The sequence below is a fragment of the Macaca nemestrina genome, chromosome 9 (genome assembly GCF_043159975.1).
Source record: "Macaca nemestrina isolate mMacNem1 chromosome 9, mMacNem.hap1, whole genome shotgun sequence".
In the NCBI taxonomy this organism is placed as follows: Eukaryota; Metazoa; Chordata; class Mammalia; order Primates; family Cercopithecidae; genus Macaca; species Macaca nemestrina.
In genome coordinates this window covers 23,521,540-23,541,982 of record NC_092133.1, presented here as the reverse complement: position 1 = coordinate 23,541,982, position 20,443 = coordinate 23,521,540, and the positions used below count along the sequence as shown (strand labels likewise).

General features: G+C 39.1%; 1 protein-coding gene and 1 long non-coding RNA gene across 10 annotated transcripts in view; one reads left to right on the top strand and one right to left on the bottom strand.

Moving 5' to 3' along the window:
* LOC105466556 (adducin 3) overlaps positions 1–8,810 on the top strand; it is a 128,587-nt gene extending 119,777 nt beyond the window's left edge. For 7 of the 9 annotated variants that reach the window (XM_011715559.3, XM_011715526.3, XM_011715516.2 and 4 more), the window contains 4 exons: positions 449–535; positions 3,989–4,112; positions 5,864–5,959; positions 6,571–8,810. In XM_011715559.3, coding sequence (XP_011713861.1) covers positions 449–535; positions 3,989–4,112; positions 5,864–5,959; positions 6,571–6,863 — 600 coding nt within the window. In that variant the 3' untranslated portion in view covers positions 6,864–8,810. The remainder of the gene's footprint in view (positions 1–448; positions 536–3,988; positions 4,113–5,863; positions 5,960–6,570) is intronic. The other 2 variants (XM_011715613.3, XM_011715611.2) reach the window with 1 other exon arrangement.
* A 2,364-nt stretch (positions 8,811–11,174) lies between these two features.
* Positions 11,175–14,588, bottom strand: LOC139356195 (uncharacterized). The gene is made up of 3 exons (XR_011607651.1): positions 14,497–14,588; positions 11,801–11,920; positions 11,175–11,254 (listed from the first exon to the last, which is right to left on the bottom strand). It is a non-coding gene; the product is annotated as an uncharacterized lncRNA (long non-coding RNA).
* Positions 14,589–20,443: the final 5,855 nt, after the last annotated feature.

The following is a 20,443-nucleotide window of genomic DNA, read 5'->3' as shown; positions in this document are numbered from 1 at the left end:
CAGGGGAGACATTTTAATTGTTTTATGTTTAAATCACAAGTGATTGAATCTGGTTAATGTCAAACTTAGAAGTTTGAATACAGAAGTATTTGTAATTTAATTCAGTATAATTTTAGCTTATATTGAATGCCTCCAGCTCTGTGCTAGTAATTGGTGAACAGGCTACATGGGGAAGATGTATTAAACATATTTCTGCCTTAGAGAACCCTGCTATTAGGGGAAAATGCAGTTCTCTAACAACCTAAGACGAAAGGAAATCACTTACCAGGAAGAGTGGAGGAGACTAATACGAGCTGTTAGGATGGTAAAAGAGGTCTTCATGAAGGTGGGAATGGAAGAGACTCTCACTCTGGAAATGTCAAGTAGTAAGCTTTTATGAAAAGATAAAACAAAGGTCATCTGCCTAGTTGCCCTCAAGAAATTTGTATTGAATTGTTTTTCAATTCAGATTCGGGAACAAAATCGATATGACTTGAAAACAGCAGGACCACAATCTCAGTTGCTTGCTGGAATTGTTGTGGATAAGCCACCTCCTGTAAGTTTATGAAGTAATATGATCTTTGTTTTTGATCTACCACATTAATTTCATTGATTTTTAAACATGAATATTTATTTTTACTAAGGTTAATATAAGCACAAAAAGTCAACCCACAAGATTTAAAATGCCACCCATAATTCCCAGTTTCCAGATACAGCGACTTTCTGTTCTTTTCATTGCTTCTAATGTTTACTTTGATGTTTCTAGTAAGTTAGTTGAGATGAGGTCTCACTCTGTTGCCCAGGATAGTCGTGAACACCTGGCTTCAGGTGATCCTCCAGCCTTGACCTCCTGGAGTATCGGGATTACAGGTATAAACCACTGCTCCTGGTCCTACTTTGATGTTTCTAAAGAGCATCTTCTGCTTTTTCTTGATCTATCAGTTTTAGACCTGGACTATTTTTCACCAAATCTGTGTTACCCATTGTAAGAAATACCATTGTTATACATGTCACTAAAAGAGAAAAAACATGGCCAGTTGTAATTGTAGGAAGCCATGAGATGATTCCCAATTTCACAGATGGAAAAAGTTCATCTTAGAATTAATGAAATATTTTTGAAAGATGGGGATTTATCCTGTTTATACAATGCTTCCCTTTTTCCCTCTCCCCATTCTCCCAGTAAGGACACATCAGTTTTTTTCGTGTGTGTGTGTGTTAGATCAGCTTTCATTATTTATATTACTACATGTTTGCTACTGAGCCAGGTAGTATTTCCTTTCTTACATAAGTTACCCCTCCCTACCCTCACCTTGCCTTTTTGTCATTGGCTTATTATTTGGGGTACATTGGCTTAGTTCTTCCCAAACTTTTTAACAGAATTATAAAGTCCAAGCTGGGCGTGGTGGCTCACGCCTGTAATCCCAGCACTTTGGGAGGCCGAGGCGGGCAGATCACGAGGTCAAGAGATCAAGACCATCCTAGCCAACATGGTGAAACCCTGTCTTTACTGAAAATAAAAAAATTAGCTGAGCGTGGTGGCATGCACCTGTAGTCTCAGATACTCAGGAGGCTGAGGCAGGAGAATCGCTCGAACCCGCGAGGCGGAGGTTGCAGTGAGCCAAGATTGCGCCACTGTACTCCAGCCTGGTGACAGAGCAAGACTCCGTCTCAAAAAAAATTAAAAATAACATAAAATCCATCCTAGTATTATTTTCCATGTGGTGAAAGGCAACAGGTAATCTCTATGTTCCAGCCCCCCTTCATTCTGATCCAAATCTAAATTGGTTGCTCTCAGGCCAGCTGCACAGGTTCATCTGGAAGATTCCTGTGCTGCTGATCTACATTAAATTTAGTTTCCTGTACCTTGTGTCTCCTGCTTTCTTGATTTCCTCCTTTACCATAGAACACACCCTCAGCTTTCTGAGAAAAGGATACATAGGCGGTAACAGTCTGAAATGCCTTTATTCTACCTTCAAATGTGCATATAATGGATATAGAATAGTTTAGAAATAATTTTCCCTTGAAACATGAAAAGCATCATTCTGTCCCTTATTTTATTGTTGAAGTAGGAAGGCATTGGAATTCCTGAACTTTTGTTTAGGTGTTTTTGTTTTGTTTTGTTTTGTTTTTGCTTTTAGACCTTTTCTGCATATCTGCTGTTCTGAAATTTTATGATTGTGTGCTTCATAGATCTCTCTTTAGTCTTTTTTCTAAGTAATTAGTAACCCTTTTCAGTCTACAGAGTCATGTCCTTCAGTTCTGGATGTTTTTATTAAGTGTTTCTTCAAGAGTGTTTTCTTCCCATTTCTTTTTCTGCCAGTATATTATGTTAATTTGAATGTTGGGCCTCTTTGAGCTTCTGATTTTTTTCTTTTCACTCCTACTTGCTGTACCTTTATCTTTGTATCCTACTTTCTGGGAGACCTTCCTGATGTTTTCTAACCCTTTTAATTTTTTATTTTGATGTTAACTTTTTAAATTTATTTTATCTTATTTATTTATATTTATTTATTTTTTTGAGATGGAGTCTCGCACTGTCGCCCAGGCTGGAGCGCAGTGGTGCAGTCTTGGCTCACTGCAAGCTCCGCCTCCTGGGTTCATGCCACTCTCCTGCCTCAGCCTCCTGAGTAGCTGGGACTACAGGCGCCTGTCACCACACCCGGCTAATGTTTGTTTTATTTTCAGTAGAGACAGGGTTTCACTGTGTTAGCCAGGATGGTTTTGATATCCTGACCTAGTGATCCACCTGCCTCGGCCTCCCAAAGTGCTGGGATTACAGGCATGAGCCACCTCGCCCAGCGAACTTTTTTTATTTTTAGGAGTTCGTATTCCATGAATGTTCCTTTTTAACAACATCCTAATCTTTACACTTTCTCTTATTGCTCCAAGGGTATCAATTTTAAATTTTCTTTATTTGCCTTTCTTGTCTTTGTCTATTCTGAGTTGGCTATGTCTGTTTATATGGAAAAATGAGACATTAAAGCCTATCAGAAGCTCTGGATATATACAGAGCTCGGGGATTGGTGAGCTTCATTGTAGGGTGATTGGATGTGGACCAGGTTGTTTCTCTGGGGAATCCCCAAACATTATTCTCTGTAATTCTTTTATCTGGGACTATTTCGTTTATCTGGAAAAGAACTCCAGTCTCCTGCCAGTTTCCAACCGTCATTCTAGGAGCCTGCAACTGTATTTTGTGTCCCCTAGTTAGTTTTTCTTTCTTAAGCCTCTGATATTCTGCAGAGATGAGAGAGAGGGAAATGTTTTGCTCTGTGGAATAGGGAAGGGAACCTGGGAATCTGTTTCTTATTCAGACTTTTAACTTGTTTCTCTCTTTTCACCTTTTCCTTACCACCACCTTCTATGGTACCTATTGCCTCTAGTTTCTGGGCCTTACCAGACCTCTTCAGGGCAAATAAGCATGCTTCTCATTTGCATCCTTTTTTTTTTTTTTTCTTTTTTCTTTTTTCTTTTTTCTATTCCTTTACTATCATTTTAGTGGGGTTTTGGGAGGGATGAAAAATAAATATATGGGTTCCATATGCCAAGTGCAACTGAAATTCTCATTATTTCCTTTCCTGGAGAAAACAGTTACAAGCTTATTTTCGTAACAAATTTAAAGAACTACTTTTGGTACAGTTTCATTTCTGTAAGCCTTTTTTACAAAGGTCTTTGAAATGGAGCAATTCTTTTTTTTTTTCAAGTTTTTTTTTTATGTGAAGCTTATTAAAACTTGGCATAATGGTTTTTAAAAATTATTATAAAATTTACTTATACAGGCTTATTGAGGAAATATCACTGGCAATTTTAGTCAATTGGATCAGTAGTTTAAGAGCATTAATCTTACAAGAACATTTTAAACAAAGCATGTTACCTTGCATTTCTTAGGATTGTTGTGAAATAAGGCTTCACAAACATCATATGTGAATTTGTGTGTATATAGATGGATGGATGGATAGATACATAAATAAAACTCTTGGTAATGAATCTATTTTTATTTTTTCTCTGTAAGACTATGCAGTTTGAAGATGATGATCATGGCCCACCGGCTCCTCCTAACCCATTTAGTCATCTTACAGAAGGAGAACTTGAAGAGTATAAGAAGACAATCGAACGTAAACAACAAGGCTTAGAAGGTTAGTTAATCTTTATATTCAGTGTGGCTGGGCGCCATGGCTTGCGCCTGTAATCCCAGCACTTTGGGAGACCAAGGCAGGCAGATTGCTTGAGGTCAGGAGTTTGAGACCAGCCTGGCCAACATGGTGAAACTCCATCTCTATTAAAAAATACAAAAAATTAGCCGGGCATAGTAGCGCATGCCTGTAGTCCTAGCTAGTCAGGAGGCTGAGGCAGGAGAATCACTTGAACCTGGAAGGCAGAGATTGCAGTGAGCTGAGATCGCACCACTGCATTCCAGCCTAGGCAGCAGAGAGAGACCCTGTCTCAAAAAAAAAAGAAAAAGAAAACAATCTGAATGCTACTATTTTATAATAAAATCTTCTAGAAAGTGAGATTCCCAGATGAGTAAAGAATTACTAGCCAAAGTAGATGTAGATAAATTAATGGATTTATACATTTCATAAGTATGTGGCTTTTTAACTCTCTTAATTTTAAATAATTATAGAGTGATAAGTATGTAGTTTTGATGCTTTGTAAAATCTGTATTTCTGGTTATCTCGAGGTGCTAACATTGTCACTTCAAAATTTAAAACTAACTGCTAAAATTTTCATGTGACTTTCCTTAAGCACACAGACACTCTAGTAGGTTGAGTTTTCTAGCTTCGGAACCCTTAGTAAGTAGATTGTTAGGATTATATTTAAGACTTGTTAATGAAAACATCTTAAACAATTGACTACTAGCTCCCTTTTTCTCTGGAATAAGAGATTCTTGCTAGTAGGAGTTCTCTATCTTGAGTCTTTGGATAAACTTCAGGCAGTCCATGAGCCACCTGAAAAATATATGCTTAATTGTTTAAGATACACATTTAGGGAGGGGAGGGTTCAGGGTCAGGAACAAGAAGCCTGTCACCCAAAAAGAGGGTTAAGAGCCTCTGCTTTAGAGCATCCACAACACATAGTTGAAATTTTTATGCAAAGCAAAACAAGCCAATAGTTAATGAATTTTTGTCCATGTTAGATACCATGTAGGAAGAACTAATGACATCTGGATCATCCGAGGAAGTTTTTTGTGCCTTTGTCACAAAAGGGAGTCATCCTGACTCATTAATGTAATTATACTAAATTTTCTAAGTGGTGTTATTGAATTTGTTTACTCTAACATAAAGTTGGGAACTTTCTCTGTTTTTCATATTTTGTAAAATGTCCCTCTTTAATCTCTTGTTTTTTGAAAGCCTAAAGATGCCAGGTAACAAATGTTGCACTCTAGAACCATCACCTTTTTTATATAACTTTCTAAGTAGTTTCTTCCACATTTATTATGACTTATGAATTAGCTCAGTAACATTGCTCTGACAAGAATCACAAATTAAATATTGTTCAAAAATTCCATGAAGCATTCTGCCTCATTAATGTAGCATCATTGGTGAGACTTTATAATTCTTTTCATCTGGCTGCGCAGTATGCTTTGGTTTTCTAATGCTAGCAAAAGCTACATGCAACATACCATTTGCCTGGGCTGCCAGTAGCTGTGCATCTTTTGTAACTTGTATATAAAATAACTATTAGCAGCCAGAAATGTTAACACATTAACCTCCTCTTAATATATAATTATGGATATATGGGATAGCTGTTAGCATGCTCAGCTCACTGCTGAAGAATTTATCATCTCTGTGTATGCGGGCATTTGATATATGCACTAACCTCCCTAAAATCATACGCTGCTTTGTTTTTGTTTTGCATGGCTTTTAACTAAACTCTTATCCAACAGATGCTGAGCAGGAATTACTCTCAGATGATGCTTCATCTGTTTCACAAATTCAGTCTCAAACTCAGTCACCGCAAAATGTCCCTGAAAAATTAGAAGGTACTCAATGTAATTTCCCTCATAGCATTCACTGAGTTAGTCTTGAGTCTGTACCTCTGTGTTTTGTTTTCATGTGAGGATGTTGAACACCTCATCACAGTAAGTTTTCCGTATTTTACTTAAATCTCCCAATAATTGCATATTTTATATCATTAAAAATGGGGCACTACTTTTGTTCAACATTTATATTGATTTACCTTAATCTGAATTTTGGCAACTCATAGTTCTTAAGAATTTGTGGAATTAAAATAAACATGTCCCAATCAACAGCATGAAATATTTTTCAGTATTGATTGCCAAATGATCCCAAAACTAAAGAAAAATATGTTGTCTTCCTCATTTATGCTGATTTGATTTACAATGAAACTGTCATTTCATCTAACTGGGATTATCTAGCTTTTGCTCTTTGCTTTAACAACTTTGTTCGTTTCCCCTTTATATCATTAAAGAAAATTAGCTTCTTGCTAATTACAGTTTATTAAAATAATGATCTGTCTTCATTGGAATTAAAGTAATGCCTTACTACATTGCTAAAATATTTCAGTTTTGTAAAGTAAAGCAAAAATGTTAAGTATGTAAAATAACCCCCCAAAAACCCTCCCCTTTCATAGAAAACCATGAGCTGTTTTCCAAGAGCTTCATCTCCATGGAAGTGCCTGTTATGGTAGTAAATGGCAAGGATGATATGCATGATGTTGAAGATGAGCTTGCTAAGCGAGTAAGTAGGTTAACCACAAGTACAACCATAGAAAACGTCGAGATTACTATTAAGTCTCCAGAGAAAATCGAAGAAGTCCTGTCACCTGAAGGCTCCCCTTCAAAATCGCCGACCAAGAAAAAGAAGAAATTCCGCACTCCTTCTTTTCTGAAAAAGAACAAAAAAAAGGAGAAAGTTGAGGCCTAAATAAAGTCTTTTTATAATTATTATTATAACAATGTGACATTGCACATTTACATACCACATTTAAGTTGATCATTAATATGCAATGGTAGATCAGATTGGGGGATATAGCAAACTGGACTTTAAGAACTGGAAAGAGGTTTTACAAAATAAAAACTTTCAGATTCATCTCTCATTTTATATGTCCAAAAATGGCTTTGAATTTTAAGCAATTACTAGTTTTAATTAGCTCTGCCCTCATGAAGTATTATTATAATTCACCATAAACAGATATCTGTCTGAATTACTTCAGGCCTTCTCCATAATATCTGTTAGAAAGAAATTGCCAGTGAGCAAGTGAGAATTTTTATTTCTCAATACTTGCTTCACTTGGTTAATCAGATTATAATTTTTTATCATGATTATTGACTGTATTTTTGGAGTCCCATTGTTTCAATGGGCATTAACAGAATGCTTTAAAAGCTTCTAAGACAAGAATCTATAGCATTAGTATACACTGGCACATAATTTTTTAAAAAGTTTTAAGAAAAGATTCATTTGGCATTTTATTCACAGTATAAAATTTCCTCACCTGAAGTAACTTTGTTTGCCAAAAAAGTTGTTTTAATAAACTATAATTTTTGAAAACTTCCTTTTTTATTAGTTTAGAAAGCCCCTTATTTTTCAACAAAGGGGATTTTGTACACATAACATGGGTTATTTAGTTTACTCTGGCAAAAAAACCACAATTTTTGTATGTTGATGTTTGTATACCATTCAGTATAAAAGTGTCCTAAGCATATTAGCCAGTCTTTTCACAGTAGAGCATACTTAAGGCTGCTTGGTACTGAATATACTTAAATATAACTCAAGAATCCAGGGACCTGGTGTCAAAACAGGATTAGAGCATATAAAGGTACATCTAGATTCATATTTGAATCTTATACTGTATTTTTCTCTTAGTATTGCTAATGAGTAAAGAAAAGTCTCATAAGGTAGCCAAATGAAAAAGAATGAAGGGGAAAGTGAAAAATTAAGGGAACAAAAGATGGGATGTGAAAAGAAGAATTCTAGTTTGATAGTGACTCATATTCACGATAGGATACAAAGTGTGATTTGTTGGAAACATGTCCCAAATTTCTAAAATTCTGTTTCTCTGCCAAAAGCAATGTCTTTCTTGGTTGATATTTGAGTTTTAAAAGGATCAAATCTTTCTAACCTTGTGTATTTTTAGAGGGCAGCACTAGAAGAAATCAGCAGGTCTAATCCCACAAATAAGAAAAGTACCACTTCTTGATTTTTACAGATTTAAAAAAATCTTTTCAGTTAACTTTCTTTTTAATGTAAATACAAATTTAAACCTAGGCTTAATATAGGCTTTTTCCCTTTCACCCAAGTGATGTCAGTTTGATGCAAAATCAATGATCCAGAATGATCAGTGGGTAAAAATAATTCAAAGTGTTTCTTGAGGGTGAGTTGGCATGCAAAAAATTACATTGATTACAGTGTGTTTTGGAGCTGGCTCTGTTTGACTGCGTGCATATGATAATGCGGAGTTGAGCCAGAGCCTGGAAATGTCATTCTAGATCTCAATAACTACTGGAATCAGTGTTTTAATCTCTTGGTGGAAACTTTCAGTTGCTTAACTCTCTATTGGAAGATTTTTTTAATGTTCTACATCATTTATGTTGTATTACGATGTATGTAGAGACAGTAACCTGTGAACTATGCTTTTCCATAACTTTTTGAAAATATATATATCTAAATGAATGCAATGTGCATAAATATTTTTTAAACACAACAGTGAACTATTGCACCTTTTGCTAATGCCTCTATTTACTTGCTTTGGCATAAAGAATGAGCCAATGAACCTCTGTGTCCTGTGGAAAAATGTATAAATGTTATCTGATATTGCTCTTAGATGTAATGCTAATTAATGTTAAATCACAAATAAACAGTATTTTAAATATACAGACTTGTATCATGAGGTTTCCATTCACAGGTTAAGTTATTGATGCTTCTGAATAAAGAATATCGTGGTAAATATATTTTCAAATTAGTTGAAAATTATATATATACACAAAACCTGTCTTGTTTCAGCGTATGTTGGAGGAGATAGTCCCTAAAAGACCTATTTTTGGTCTTGATAATAGGGTATGGTGGCCTGTATTAATGTAGAATACATGTTGCAAGATATGTACCTCTGTCTTTGATTTTTAATGTATTTGTTGTACAAATAACGATGTAACAGAAAAACAGCAGAAAGAGTAAAAAATAGTTTACAATTTCACCACATTCACTTTTTTTTTTTTTTTGGAGACAGTCTCACTCTTGTCCAGTCTGGTGTGCAGTGGCACAAACTTGGTTCACTGCAACCTCCTCCGCCTCCCAGGTTCAAGCAATTCTCCTGCCTCAGCCTGTCGAGTAGCTGGGATTGCAGGTGTGTGCCAGCATGCCCAGCTAATTTTTGTATTTTTAGTAGAGACAGAGTTTTGTCATGTTGGTCAGGCTGGTCCTGAACTCCTGACTTAAACAATCCACCCGCCTCGGCCTCCCAAAGTGCTGGGATTACAGGCAGTAAGCCACCGCGCCCAGCCTTCTTTCCTTTTTGAGATGGTTGCCCAGGCTGGAGTGCAGTGGTGTGATCATAGCTCACTGCAACCTCAAACTCCTGGGCTCAAGTGGTCTTCCTTCCTTAGCCTCCCAAGTAGCTTGGACTACAGGCATGCACCACCACACCCAGCTATTTGCTTTTTGTTTAGACAGGAACTCACCGTGTTGTCCTGGATTCAAGTGATAATCTTGCCTCAGCCTTTCAAATCATTAGGATTATAGACGTGAGCCACCACGCCTGGCCCATATTTACATTTTTAAAAATTATATTCCCTTCCAGCTGTTATCTAGTTGTGTGTATATATGTATAGATAGATAGATATATAGTTATATATATCATTTATATATAGGTGTTTTTTATATATTATGGTGTGAATGTGATTTTTCTGTTTTCTTCCTTAGATAACCCATCTAGAAGATTTTCAAACTAAATCTGTCATATGAATAATTTCTTGTGATTATTTTTCTACTTTGTTCTAAAAATACAGTACAAGAGGAGGATAACATGTTAATTGAGGGCTGTGGTTAATTGAAGTTTTTACTGTAATTACCCATTATAAAAATGAAGGGTTTGGTCAGAGAAAAATAGTCATAGTCTTGGGCATATTTAATTATTACCTTGGCTTGTAAATAACCCTGTGGTAAAAACTTGCTATTTTAGAAAGATGCTCATTTCAAAATTCCTTTTCATAAAGCAACAAAGACGATTATCTTCAGTTCTCACTTGAGAGTCAATATAGCACAAAAGTTAGCATGTACCTTTTCTTCCATTGATTAGTATTTTCATTCAGCAGGGAATAAAAAGAACCAAACTGATAAAATTTGTGACACCATTGGCTTCTCTTAACATCAGGCCCCTTTTTTCCCCCACATAGGCAGAAAATACAAACTGGTTATTTTTTTTCAAACTCAAGTGTGGTACATACACATATCCAAGTTGCAATCTTGGCCAAAATGGGATTTTGAAAAAAAGCAGTCTTGTTTGTGGCCACTAGAGGGAGTAATAGATCTAACAATCCAATGTTTCCAGTCCTCGCACTCAACTTCCCTATTTAGTCTGTAGGCACCATGTTTGTTGTGAAATATCCAGAACTTGAAAGAGAAGGCATTTCCTCTGTTGCTTCTTTGCCTCAGATTGTTCTCGACTTTGTTTCCTTAGCAGGTCCCATTACAGATATCACCCACAGTGGAGAACACATAGAAAGTTGTGTGCTCTCAGAGGCTGTGATAGGATGTGACACCTCAGAGTTTTCATACCTGTGAGTGGCAAGATAATGCCTCCTTCAATAATTGACATTTTTTTTTTTAACCAAGGAGTTAACTGATAATTTTTTTTGTTGATGCCTTCTGTGTACCAAACGTTAGGCTAAATGCTTTTCATATGACTTCATTTGGCCTTCCCAGTATCCCAACAAAGTAGATGATAATATCCCCATTTTGTAGGTAATGAAACTAAGGCTTGTAGAAGATGAAAAGTAGGTGATAGGGTTCCACCCACAGAGATTCAGACTTCTGTAATTATGCCATCTGTGTGCCAGACCCTGTGTGGCTGCAGTACATCTTTGTAGAGGAAGAGGCAGTTATCTTTAGTTTGGACTGTAAGTCAAGCCATGGTGAACTTGTATTTTGATATAAGTAGATTTGGGATCAAACATTGACTTTTGCTTTGGAAGACTTTTTTCCCTAACAAATCACCTCAAGAGTGAAGAAATTAGTGGATACCTGAGAAGCAGGAATGACCTGTGGTGGTGAGAGCATCCTTTAGGATGAAGGAACCAGCTCTTTAATTTTCACCATGACACCTGGAAGACAAGGTATCATACATTTGCTTAAGGTGCAGCAGAGACTTGAGAAGAAGCCCTTTTTCTTTTCTTGATTTCCATTATTGGAAACAGGAGAGACATTCTAAGGCAAATGGTTTTAAAACCAGAAAAGGTAGCTTAATCTAGTTACAGAAGTCAATTTAAAGATCAGAAATATCCTGTATTTACAATTTTATTTAAATGAATGTAATTGAAGATGGTCTGTCTTGGAGAAAAATCTAATGTACAAGCCTTTTGGGGAAACGTGATAGAAAAAAACCCTGAATTTGCATACTCTTACTTTCAAAGGGGTTTCATTTCTAAGAGCTGACCATTAGGGGGCAATACTGGATCCAAATTTAGTTTTAGTTCATTGAGGGAACTCCTTTAAGTATCTGGGCTTGATTTAGAACTCTTTTGATTATGCATTGCTAGGTGCAGTCTAAAGTTGAGGAAAGTTTATAGATACCAGATTATTTGTTCCTTACAGCCTGGTTATCTTGTTCTGACTTTCTAAGAATTATCCTTCTGAGAGCTGGTGCTTACCTAATGTCATACATTTCATGGAGGGGGCTAAGCCCGGATGCAAGAAAAGGTCTTCAAGTCTGTATTTCATGCTTTTCATACCACAGTTTTCTTTTCCTTGGAAACCCATCAGGGAATAACCTAGGAATAGATAAAATAGATACATTTTCTAAAGTTTACTGCAAATTGTGATGTTTAAAACTTTATTACAGAACAGTTTAGAGAAACACATTACAAGACCAAGCCTAATTAATATTTCTCAATAATTCCTAAAATTTCAAGTTTTTAGATGCTCCGTAAGTCTTTATAGTATTGTCTCAAGTTGCTAATTTCTTTACTGTTGGAACCTCTAATTTAAATGCCATTTACACTGAAAGTGACAAACGGGCACATTTTGATACTCCTTCTGTAGCAAAAAAAAAAAAAAAAAAAAAGTTTTTTTTATCCAGCAGAAAAATAGATGGATATATATCCAGTCCACAATTCTTTTTTATTTAACAAAAAGTTTAATATAAAAATACACATGACCCAATTTTTACATCATGGTAAAATAGGCCCTTTGGGGAGAGGTTGTGGATTTATCTGCAAAACAGCCTTGATTTATACTCATCCCAAGGCTTCTAACTTGATACAATTTCCTCATATCACCATGAGGAATATCATTTTGTTACCCACTAGTTGCCATCTCCACACATCCATCAATCAAAAGATTCATAAAGGGATCAAATCCCTGCAATATTCCTTGGACATGTCTGCCACCAGTTAAATCCAACAATAATTCTTGTCTGTAAATTTTTTCAACTCGGGAAGGAGATCCTTGTTCGTGATGTCGACTCCACGGACTCAGAGCTGCCATGATACACAATTTTCACCCTCCCAAAGTAGGCCTGGCCCACAATTATTTTTAAGGCCTGTATAATTTCTGGTTGGGTAAGTCTTTGTACTGAAGCTATGGTGAAGGGGTTTTTCTTGTTGTTTTGTTTGTTTGTTTTCTGAGATGGAGTCTCACTCTGGCCCGGGCTGGAACGCAGTGGTACAATCTCGACTCACTGCAACCTCCGCCTTCTGGGTTCAAGCGATTCTCCCGCCTCAGCCTCCCAAGTAGCTGGGATTACAGGTGCCCGCCACCACACCTGGCTAATTTTTGTATTTTTAGTAGAGATGGGGTTTCACCATGTTGTCCAGGCTGGTCTTGAACTCCTGACCTCAGGCGATCCACCTGCCTTGGCCTCCCAAAATGCTGGGATTACAGGTGTGAGCCACCATGCCCAGCCTTTGAAAGTTATTAACTTGCCTTTTTGTTTCTAGATTTTGTTTTTACGCAAACAGTTTTGTCATTCTCCAGAGCCAGTCCTGACCTTGCTTCTGATGGTAAGAAAACCTCTCCAGTGGTATATGACTGCTGTCACTAGGCAAAATACTTGTTTCTTGCTAACCAACATGCTTTAATAGCATTGATTGTATTCATCTAATTTGAATGTGTATTGAAGAATATTAAATTTCTAAGAAACTCTAGGATTTTTTTGAAAGTGTTTATGAAATGGCAGAATCAATATGTAGTACAAACTTGCAGCACCAGATAAAAGGACTTATAGATAAGATTTTCCTCATTGTCTATATTAGACTCGCACTCAAAAAGCTGATAAATATGTGAGCCCTATAGAAAGATCGTTGCAGAGTGTTATTTGGACTTCTTAGACCAAACAATGTCCCTTCAGATTGATACTTAGACTTGAAATTTTTTAGAAAAACTTGGATATCCCAAAGCAATATAACATATCCTAGTAGATGGGGATGGAAATGAGGAAGTAGTACAGTTATAAAATGCAGGCTTTATTATTTTTTTCTTTGAGACAGAGTCTCACCGTCGTGCCCAGGCTGAAGTGCAGTGGCATGATCTCGACTCACTGCATCCTCCGCTTCCCGGGTTCAAGCGATTCTCCCGCCTCAGTCTCCCAAGTAGCTGGGATTACAGATGCCCACCCCCACGCCCGGTTAATGTTTTATATTTTTAGTAGAGACGAGTTTTCACCATATTGGCCAGGCTGGTCTCGAACTCCCGACAGGTGATCCACCTGCCTCGGCCCCCCAAAGTGCTGGAATTACAGGCGTGAGCCACTGCACCCAGCACAATGCAGGCCTTAAGAGGCAGACTCAGCCAGGTCCAAGTAATCCCAGCACATTGGGAGGCCGAGGCGGGCGGATCACGAGGTCAGGGGATTGAGACCATCTTGGCCACCGTGGTGAAACCTCCTCTCTTCTAAAAATACAAAAATTAGCTAGGCATGGTGGTGCATGCCTGTAGTCCCAGCTACTCGGGAGGCTGAGGCATAAGAATTGCTTGAACCCAGGAGGCAGAGGTTGCAGTGAGCCGAGACTGCGCCACTGCACTCCAGCCTGGCAACAGAGCAAGACTCCATCTCAAAAAAAAAAAAAAAAAGGCAGGCTCTTTTGGATTTCCTTCTGGTACTCCTGACTTATCTTTCCTGGGTTTATAGAACAAATATAGTGACAGTCCCCAGCCTGGACCTGGAGCTACAGTGCTGCTAGACTCTTCTCAATGGTTTTCCGGTTGTGTTCTGTCCTTCCTTTACTATTTTCTTTCATAGACAGTCAAGATCTAAACTAATGGTTTTTTTTTCCAAAAGCAATAGCTTCTGAAGATTTTCACCAAGCAGGAGCTAGGGAGGAAGTAGTTGTTGCGTGCTATAACTCACCCCTTTCCTGTTGAGTAATGCTGTAGAGGTTGGATTCAGTGGCAACTGGCTTGCTAGACTTTGACTTCAGAGTAGATGAGCTCCTAGTTTTATGAGAGAACATGTAGATACAGCCAGCTTGTTGGCATGCACAGGCAATCTCTTCCAAAGGTGTTTGCTGGACTAAGGAGTTAAAGTTCAACATTTCTTCCTACCTGATTTCTGTTTTGGAAATGTTGGCTTCAGTTGTTTCAACTGAAATAAAGGTCATTTGAGGCTATCAGGACAACCAAGACTGTATCCCGAATATTATCTACTGGTCCACATCGCAGGGAGGGGGAAAGACTCACTGCACCCAGACGTTTGGGTATCTTAAGCCTTGTAAATTATTTAGTTTAAAATATACTCTGTGATAATTGAGATGTTTTGTTTTTAAATTATTTTTAAAATAGTGTTTTACTTTAGAACATACTATGAAATGTTTTGGTATGTAAGTATGGTCGTGTGTCTCCATTTTGACCTTTAAATTAATATTGAGCAAGGGTATATGCACGTGTACTTGCCAAAGCCAAGCTGAGCATGGCTCAATTAACTGCAGAGGAACAGGGCAGGCTGGGTGGGGCTAGCTCGGGAATTCTACCCACTCACTGAGCAAAATCAGGCACTGGGGGAAGAGCTTGAGCTGGAGAGCTAGTAGGAAGCCCAGCCCAGCCAGTGAAACATGGAGCCTGGAGAACACAGCCATCAGCCAAAAGCGTAGTCTGGTAAATGGTCTGCATCAGGGAAGAGGGAGTCCCAGTCAGGATTCCGGAGTAAGAAAGCAGGGCGGCAGAGGCCCAGTAGCATGTGTAAGAGTGCCAGCCGCAGGCTAAGCTCTAAGAGCAGCGCTTCCGCTACTTCCTGTGGGGTAATGGCAAGATCATGGCAGGACTTCAGGCTTAAGGGGCCTGGGTATAGTTAGCAGTTCTTCGAGACAAGAACTCGGATAGAAGGAAAATGACAGATGGGAATCCTGTTATCAGAACTGAGGTGCACAATACTGCTCAGAATCCCGGGAGCCAGGCAGTGCTCAGAGCCAAGACAAGGTCACGACTGGCCTGGGGACAGGCTTGGCTTGGTGCTGAGTGAGTCCCAGAGCCAGGAGCCAGAGCTACCTCAGTTCTGCTGGCCTCATTAGGACTAGTCCTGGACACCAAAGCCAGGTAAGCCGGTCAAGTGGCCCTAGTCATTGTGGGAGAGGCGCACTGCAGAGACAGGGAGGGGCCCTGATCTGGCTTTTACAATGAAAGCAACCCTGTGTGATAACAAGACAGCCATGTAAGAGTGGCTGCAGGAATGAGTTAGTATTTCACACCAGAACCTACCTGAGGACTAGCAAAGATGAATAAGCAAAGGCCAAGTGCTACTGAAACGCTGTGAAGATGGCCCCATGTTTCCTGTGAACTAATTTTCCTATCTGGAGGCAGTTTCACTATAGGAAAATTTATCACCAGTGATGTCTGCCCTTCCCCACCCCCGACCCCACCACCCTCTTATCAGGAGTCACTATAAGATGCACCTCAAGAACACTAATTGGATAGAAGAGAATCAAAGACAGTGGTCTGTGTTTCCTCCTCCTATAAAAAATGAGGGTATGATTTTATACTGGCAAAACACCTTCGATTCCACATGGCATCCTCCATAACCCTCTGGTTGTGGCAATAGCCATTTGCCACTGAGTCAGAGGCCTCTGATTTGTCTTGCCACATCTGCCCAAATAATGACCTCTCAGTTCACTCCTCCAACCTGCTTCTGGAGAGAATGGCTTCCTTAGGACCGTATGTGTAGGAGCTGCGATCTGTCATCATCTAGGGGACTCAGGAGCCAGCTGTATGAGTCATCCAGTCATCTACTCCCACAATTGTCCATAGAACACCTAGCCCTGTAACTTGGCAAGCAGGCCCTCTTTCCGTCCCCATCTTCCCCAACTTGGGTACCCGGCAGAAGGCATATACTCTCCCAGTGACCGCCTTAGCTCTCCAGGCACTCTTCTCCATCTGGGAACACTGATAAAGGATGTTTCCTTTCATCAAAATGACTTCTTCCCTTACCAAACTCCAGTAGCACTTTAGGATCATGCTTAGCCTGTCTTGTAAGCATTATTGATTATGCATCTGTCTCCCCTACAAGATGTAAGCTCTGGGAAAGCAGGGACTGTACATACGTTGTTCATCTTTTTGTCCTTCACCATCCTTGGCCAAAAATAGATTCTGCATTTCTGTTGCTCACAATGGACAACACTGTTGATGTTGGTGACATGTTAGTAACATGTACATAGCAGAAAGATAATCTCATATATCTTAAATAGTGAAAGTCAGGAAGTGGCTCGGTGAAAATCCTTGGAGCCATTAGTCTGATCTATAAAGCTAATAATAATAATAACTACAGTTTATCAAGTGCCTACCATGTAGGCTTTGTACTACATGTTTTAATTACATTATCTCATGTAATCCTCAATCCTGCACTGTATGGTTATCTCCACCAAAGGGGGAAACAGGTTTAGAGAGAGGCTAAGGAATTTTTCTCATTTCACCACTTAATAAGTGGATTCAAGTCTGTTTCTGTTATGCCAGGTTATTCACTGAGTGCAGCCTTCTCTCCAGCTGGTAGGAAAATCAGGTATTAGAGCTTGTAGCAATGTCACAGAAGCCTTCCCCAACTTTCTCTCATGGCTAAAGTGGCTTCTAGGTGAGAAAGAGTTGGCACCCCCACTGGCATTCGCAAATCTAGGGTGCCGAGGGCCTTCCAGAGCACCACAGTGTTGCTTCTTTTAGGTAGCCAAGGATAACTTTGGGAATGTGAAAAGGATAAAAGACTGGGTGCTGGTCTTAGCAAATCCTACTACAAGTATGCTGATAAAATGAATAGTGATAGCACACTTTCACTATTCTGATCAGTAGTGTGGTTTTCTGATTCATGTATTGTCCGTTGGATCTTCACTAATTGTTTATTTAACTGAGGGCTGCTGTCATCGATAGAGGTTGTTGGCACATTTTAACTCTGTGAGTAAAATGTAATAGCTAGAATTTACTGAGCACTTTAAGTTGATGCATTAATTTAATACAACAAACCTCTGAGGTAGATTGTTATCATCTCCATTTTACAGAGAAGAAAACTAAAGCTTAGAGAAGTTGCCCAAGATCACATAGTTAGTGTCAAAGCTGGGGTTCAAACCTAAGCAATCAAACTTGAGAGTTTATACTTCCTCTTTCTCTGATTCCCAAAAATACTTGCTGTCTTATTCATCATCTTAGTTTACTGTGGATCTCCAGGGACAGCAGGCATCAGTTAAATAAAACATTACATTATACTGGGCTTGTGTTTTCTTTCCCACTCCATTTGATGATAGAATAGCTATGACACATGATATTCACATGTTATCTCATTAAGCAATTATGCCAATAATACCATGAAATTTCCACATTTGCAATTGTTGTAGCATTTCTTTTTCTTTGTCCAATAGTAAAGCATTATTGCTCTAGAGTCATGGAGACCCGAGTTTGATTCCTACCTCTTCACTTTTCTATGAAATGGGCATAATAATTATGCTAAACTCTTAGGGTTGTAATAAGAATCAAGCAAGATTATAATATACAAAAAAAAACTTAGCATGGACCCCAGTATCAGGAAGCCCTCAACTGATGTTGGTATTGTTTGTATTATCACTTTTCTCTATCTCAATCTGCTAGAAGAGAATGCATATTAGGAGACAGATTAAACAATCACTGGCTTATCTCTCACAGTTATCCACTTGAAATATTGTCATTCATATTCTTTATGGAATTCTTTGCTGAATTGTGACCAGTTTTCTAGCCTTTGAAAAAGGACAGAAGATGAGTAATGGACAGATAAGTTATGTAATTTACTCTTTTCCAGTGAGAAACCCCATTGTTGGGAAGTATGATTTGTGCCTTGAGAAGGTGATGGATGAAAATATTATGATGACTCCCCCCAGACAAGGATGGTCTAGAGCAGCAGCTTCAAGATCAATGGGAATACCTAGACCGCAAACAGCTTCCTGGAGAATCCTGGAGGAATATGGCAGACAAGTCATGGTTCTAAGATGTGTTCAGTGGAAGCAGCCGCCTTTCAGGCTGTTGTGGAAAGGACATTTTGTAGCTCTCATTGCCCTTGAAAGCTGAGGAGGCACAGGGGGCTGGTCATCTGCAGGCTGTGTGGCCCTGGCTATTTCATCTTGGAAATCTAGAAAAGTCTTGTATGAACAAGCTTAATGCTTCACAATTTCGGTTTTCTTGGTGTCTTACAGATACCAAGTTTTCCATCTTGGGGATGCTCTGGTCACAGGTTAGACCAAGCTGTTCTCAGCAGTCTGGAGCAGACACAGAAAAGGCAGGTTCATGTTGGTCCTGCGCGCTGGCAGAACATTAAGAAAACCCTGCATATGGCCGGGCATGGTGGCTCACGCCTGTAATCTCAGCACTTTGGGAGGTCAAGGCAGGTGGATCACCTGAGGTCGGGAGTTTGAGACCAGGCTGACCAACATGGAGAAACCCCATCTCTACTAAAAATACAAAATTAGCCGGGCGTGGTGGCACATGCCTGTAATCCCAGCTGCTCAGGAGGCTGAGACAGGAGAATCACTTGAACCCGGGAGGCGGAAGTTGTGGTAAGCTGAGATCGCGCTACTGCACTCCAGCCTGGGCAACAAGAGTAAAACTCCATCTCAAAAAAAAAAAAAAAAAAAAAAAAGAAAGAAAACCCTATTTATACTCACAATATAATGGTTGGGGAGGGGGGAACATATGTATAGTAAATGGAGGAAAAAAGCCAGATTATAAAATTATTTCTACACTTTGGTGCCAATTTTACTTTGAAAATTAAACGCAGTACACAAATTCATATTTATAAGGGGAAGACAGGAAAGAACACACTTGAACAGCATAGATTTAACAGTCATTTCTTGGTGGAATTACAAGTGCCTTTATTGTCTTAAGTCTATTTTTGAAAATTTTTTAAATATTTATATATTGAGATGTAGTCTCGCTCTGTCGCCCAGGCTGGAGTGCAGTGGCACGTTCTCGGCTCACTGCAAGCTCCACCTCCCGGGTTCACGCCATTCTCCTGCCTCAGCCTCCCAAGTAGCTGGGACTACAGCCACCCACCACCACGCTCGGCTAATTTTTTTGTATTTTTAGTAGAGACGGGGTTTCACCATGTTAACCAGGATGGTCTCAATCTCCTGACCTCGTGATCCGCCCACCTCGGCCTCCCAAAGTGCTGGGATTACAGGCATGAGCCACCGCTCCTGGCCTATTCTCTTAACTCTTACATGTGTGTGTATATGTATATATTAACTCATGTATGTATATGAGTGTGTGCATGTATATATATATATATAAATTTTTTAAGAGACAGGAACTCCCTGTCACCCAGGCTGGGGTGCATCGGCACAGTCATAGCTCACAGCAGCTTCGAACTCCTGGGCTCAAGCAGTCCTCCCGCCTCAGCCTCCTGAGTAGCTAGGACTACAGACACATGCCACCTTGCCCAGCTAATTTTTTAATGTTTTTGGTAGAGACGGGATCTGGCTATGTTTCCCAGGCTTGTCTCAAACTCCTTGCCTCAAATGATCCTCCTGCCTCAGCCTCACAAAGTGCTGGGATTACAGGCATGAGCCACACCATCAACTTTTTTATATTTCTCAATGTTGAACAATGAAACAGTAGAAACTCAGAAAATCAAAAATTGTGATAATTAGGGGAAGATGTTACTTGGAGTCATGTCAATATGGAGTAATAAAAAGCTCGCAGTGCAGAACAATGCCTGTGGTATGCTGCTATTAGTATAATAGTTAGTATAATGAAGGGGGTAACAATTTACATGACTTGCTTGTATGTGTATAAAATATCCCTGGAAGTCTAAGTCAGAAATCACACAGGGTTGGCCATGGGAAAGGAAACTGACCTGT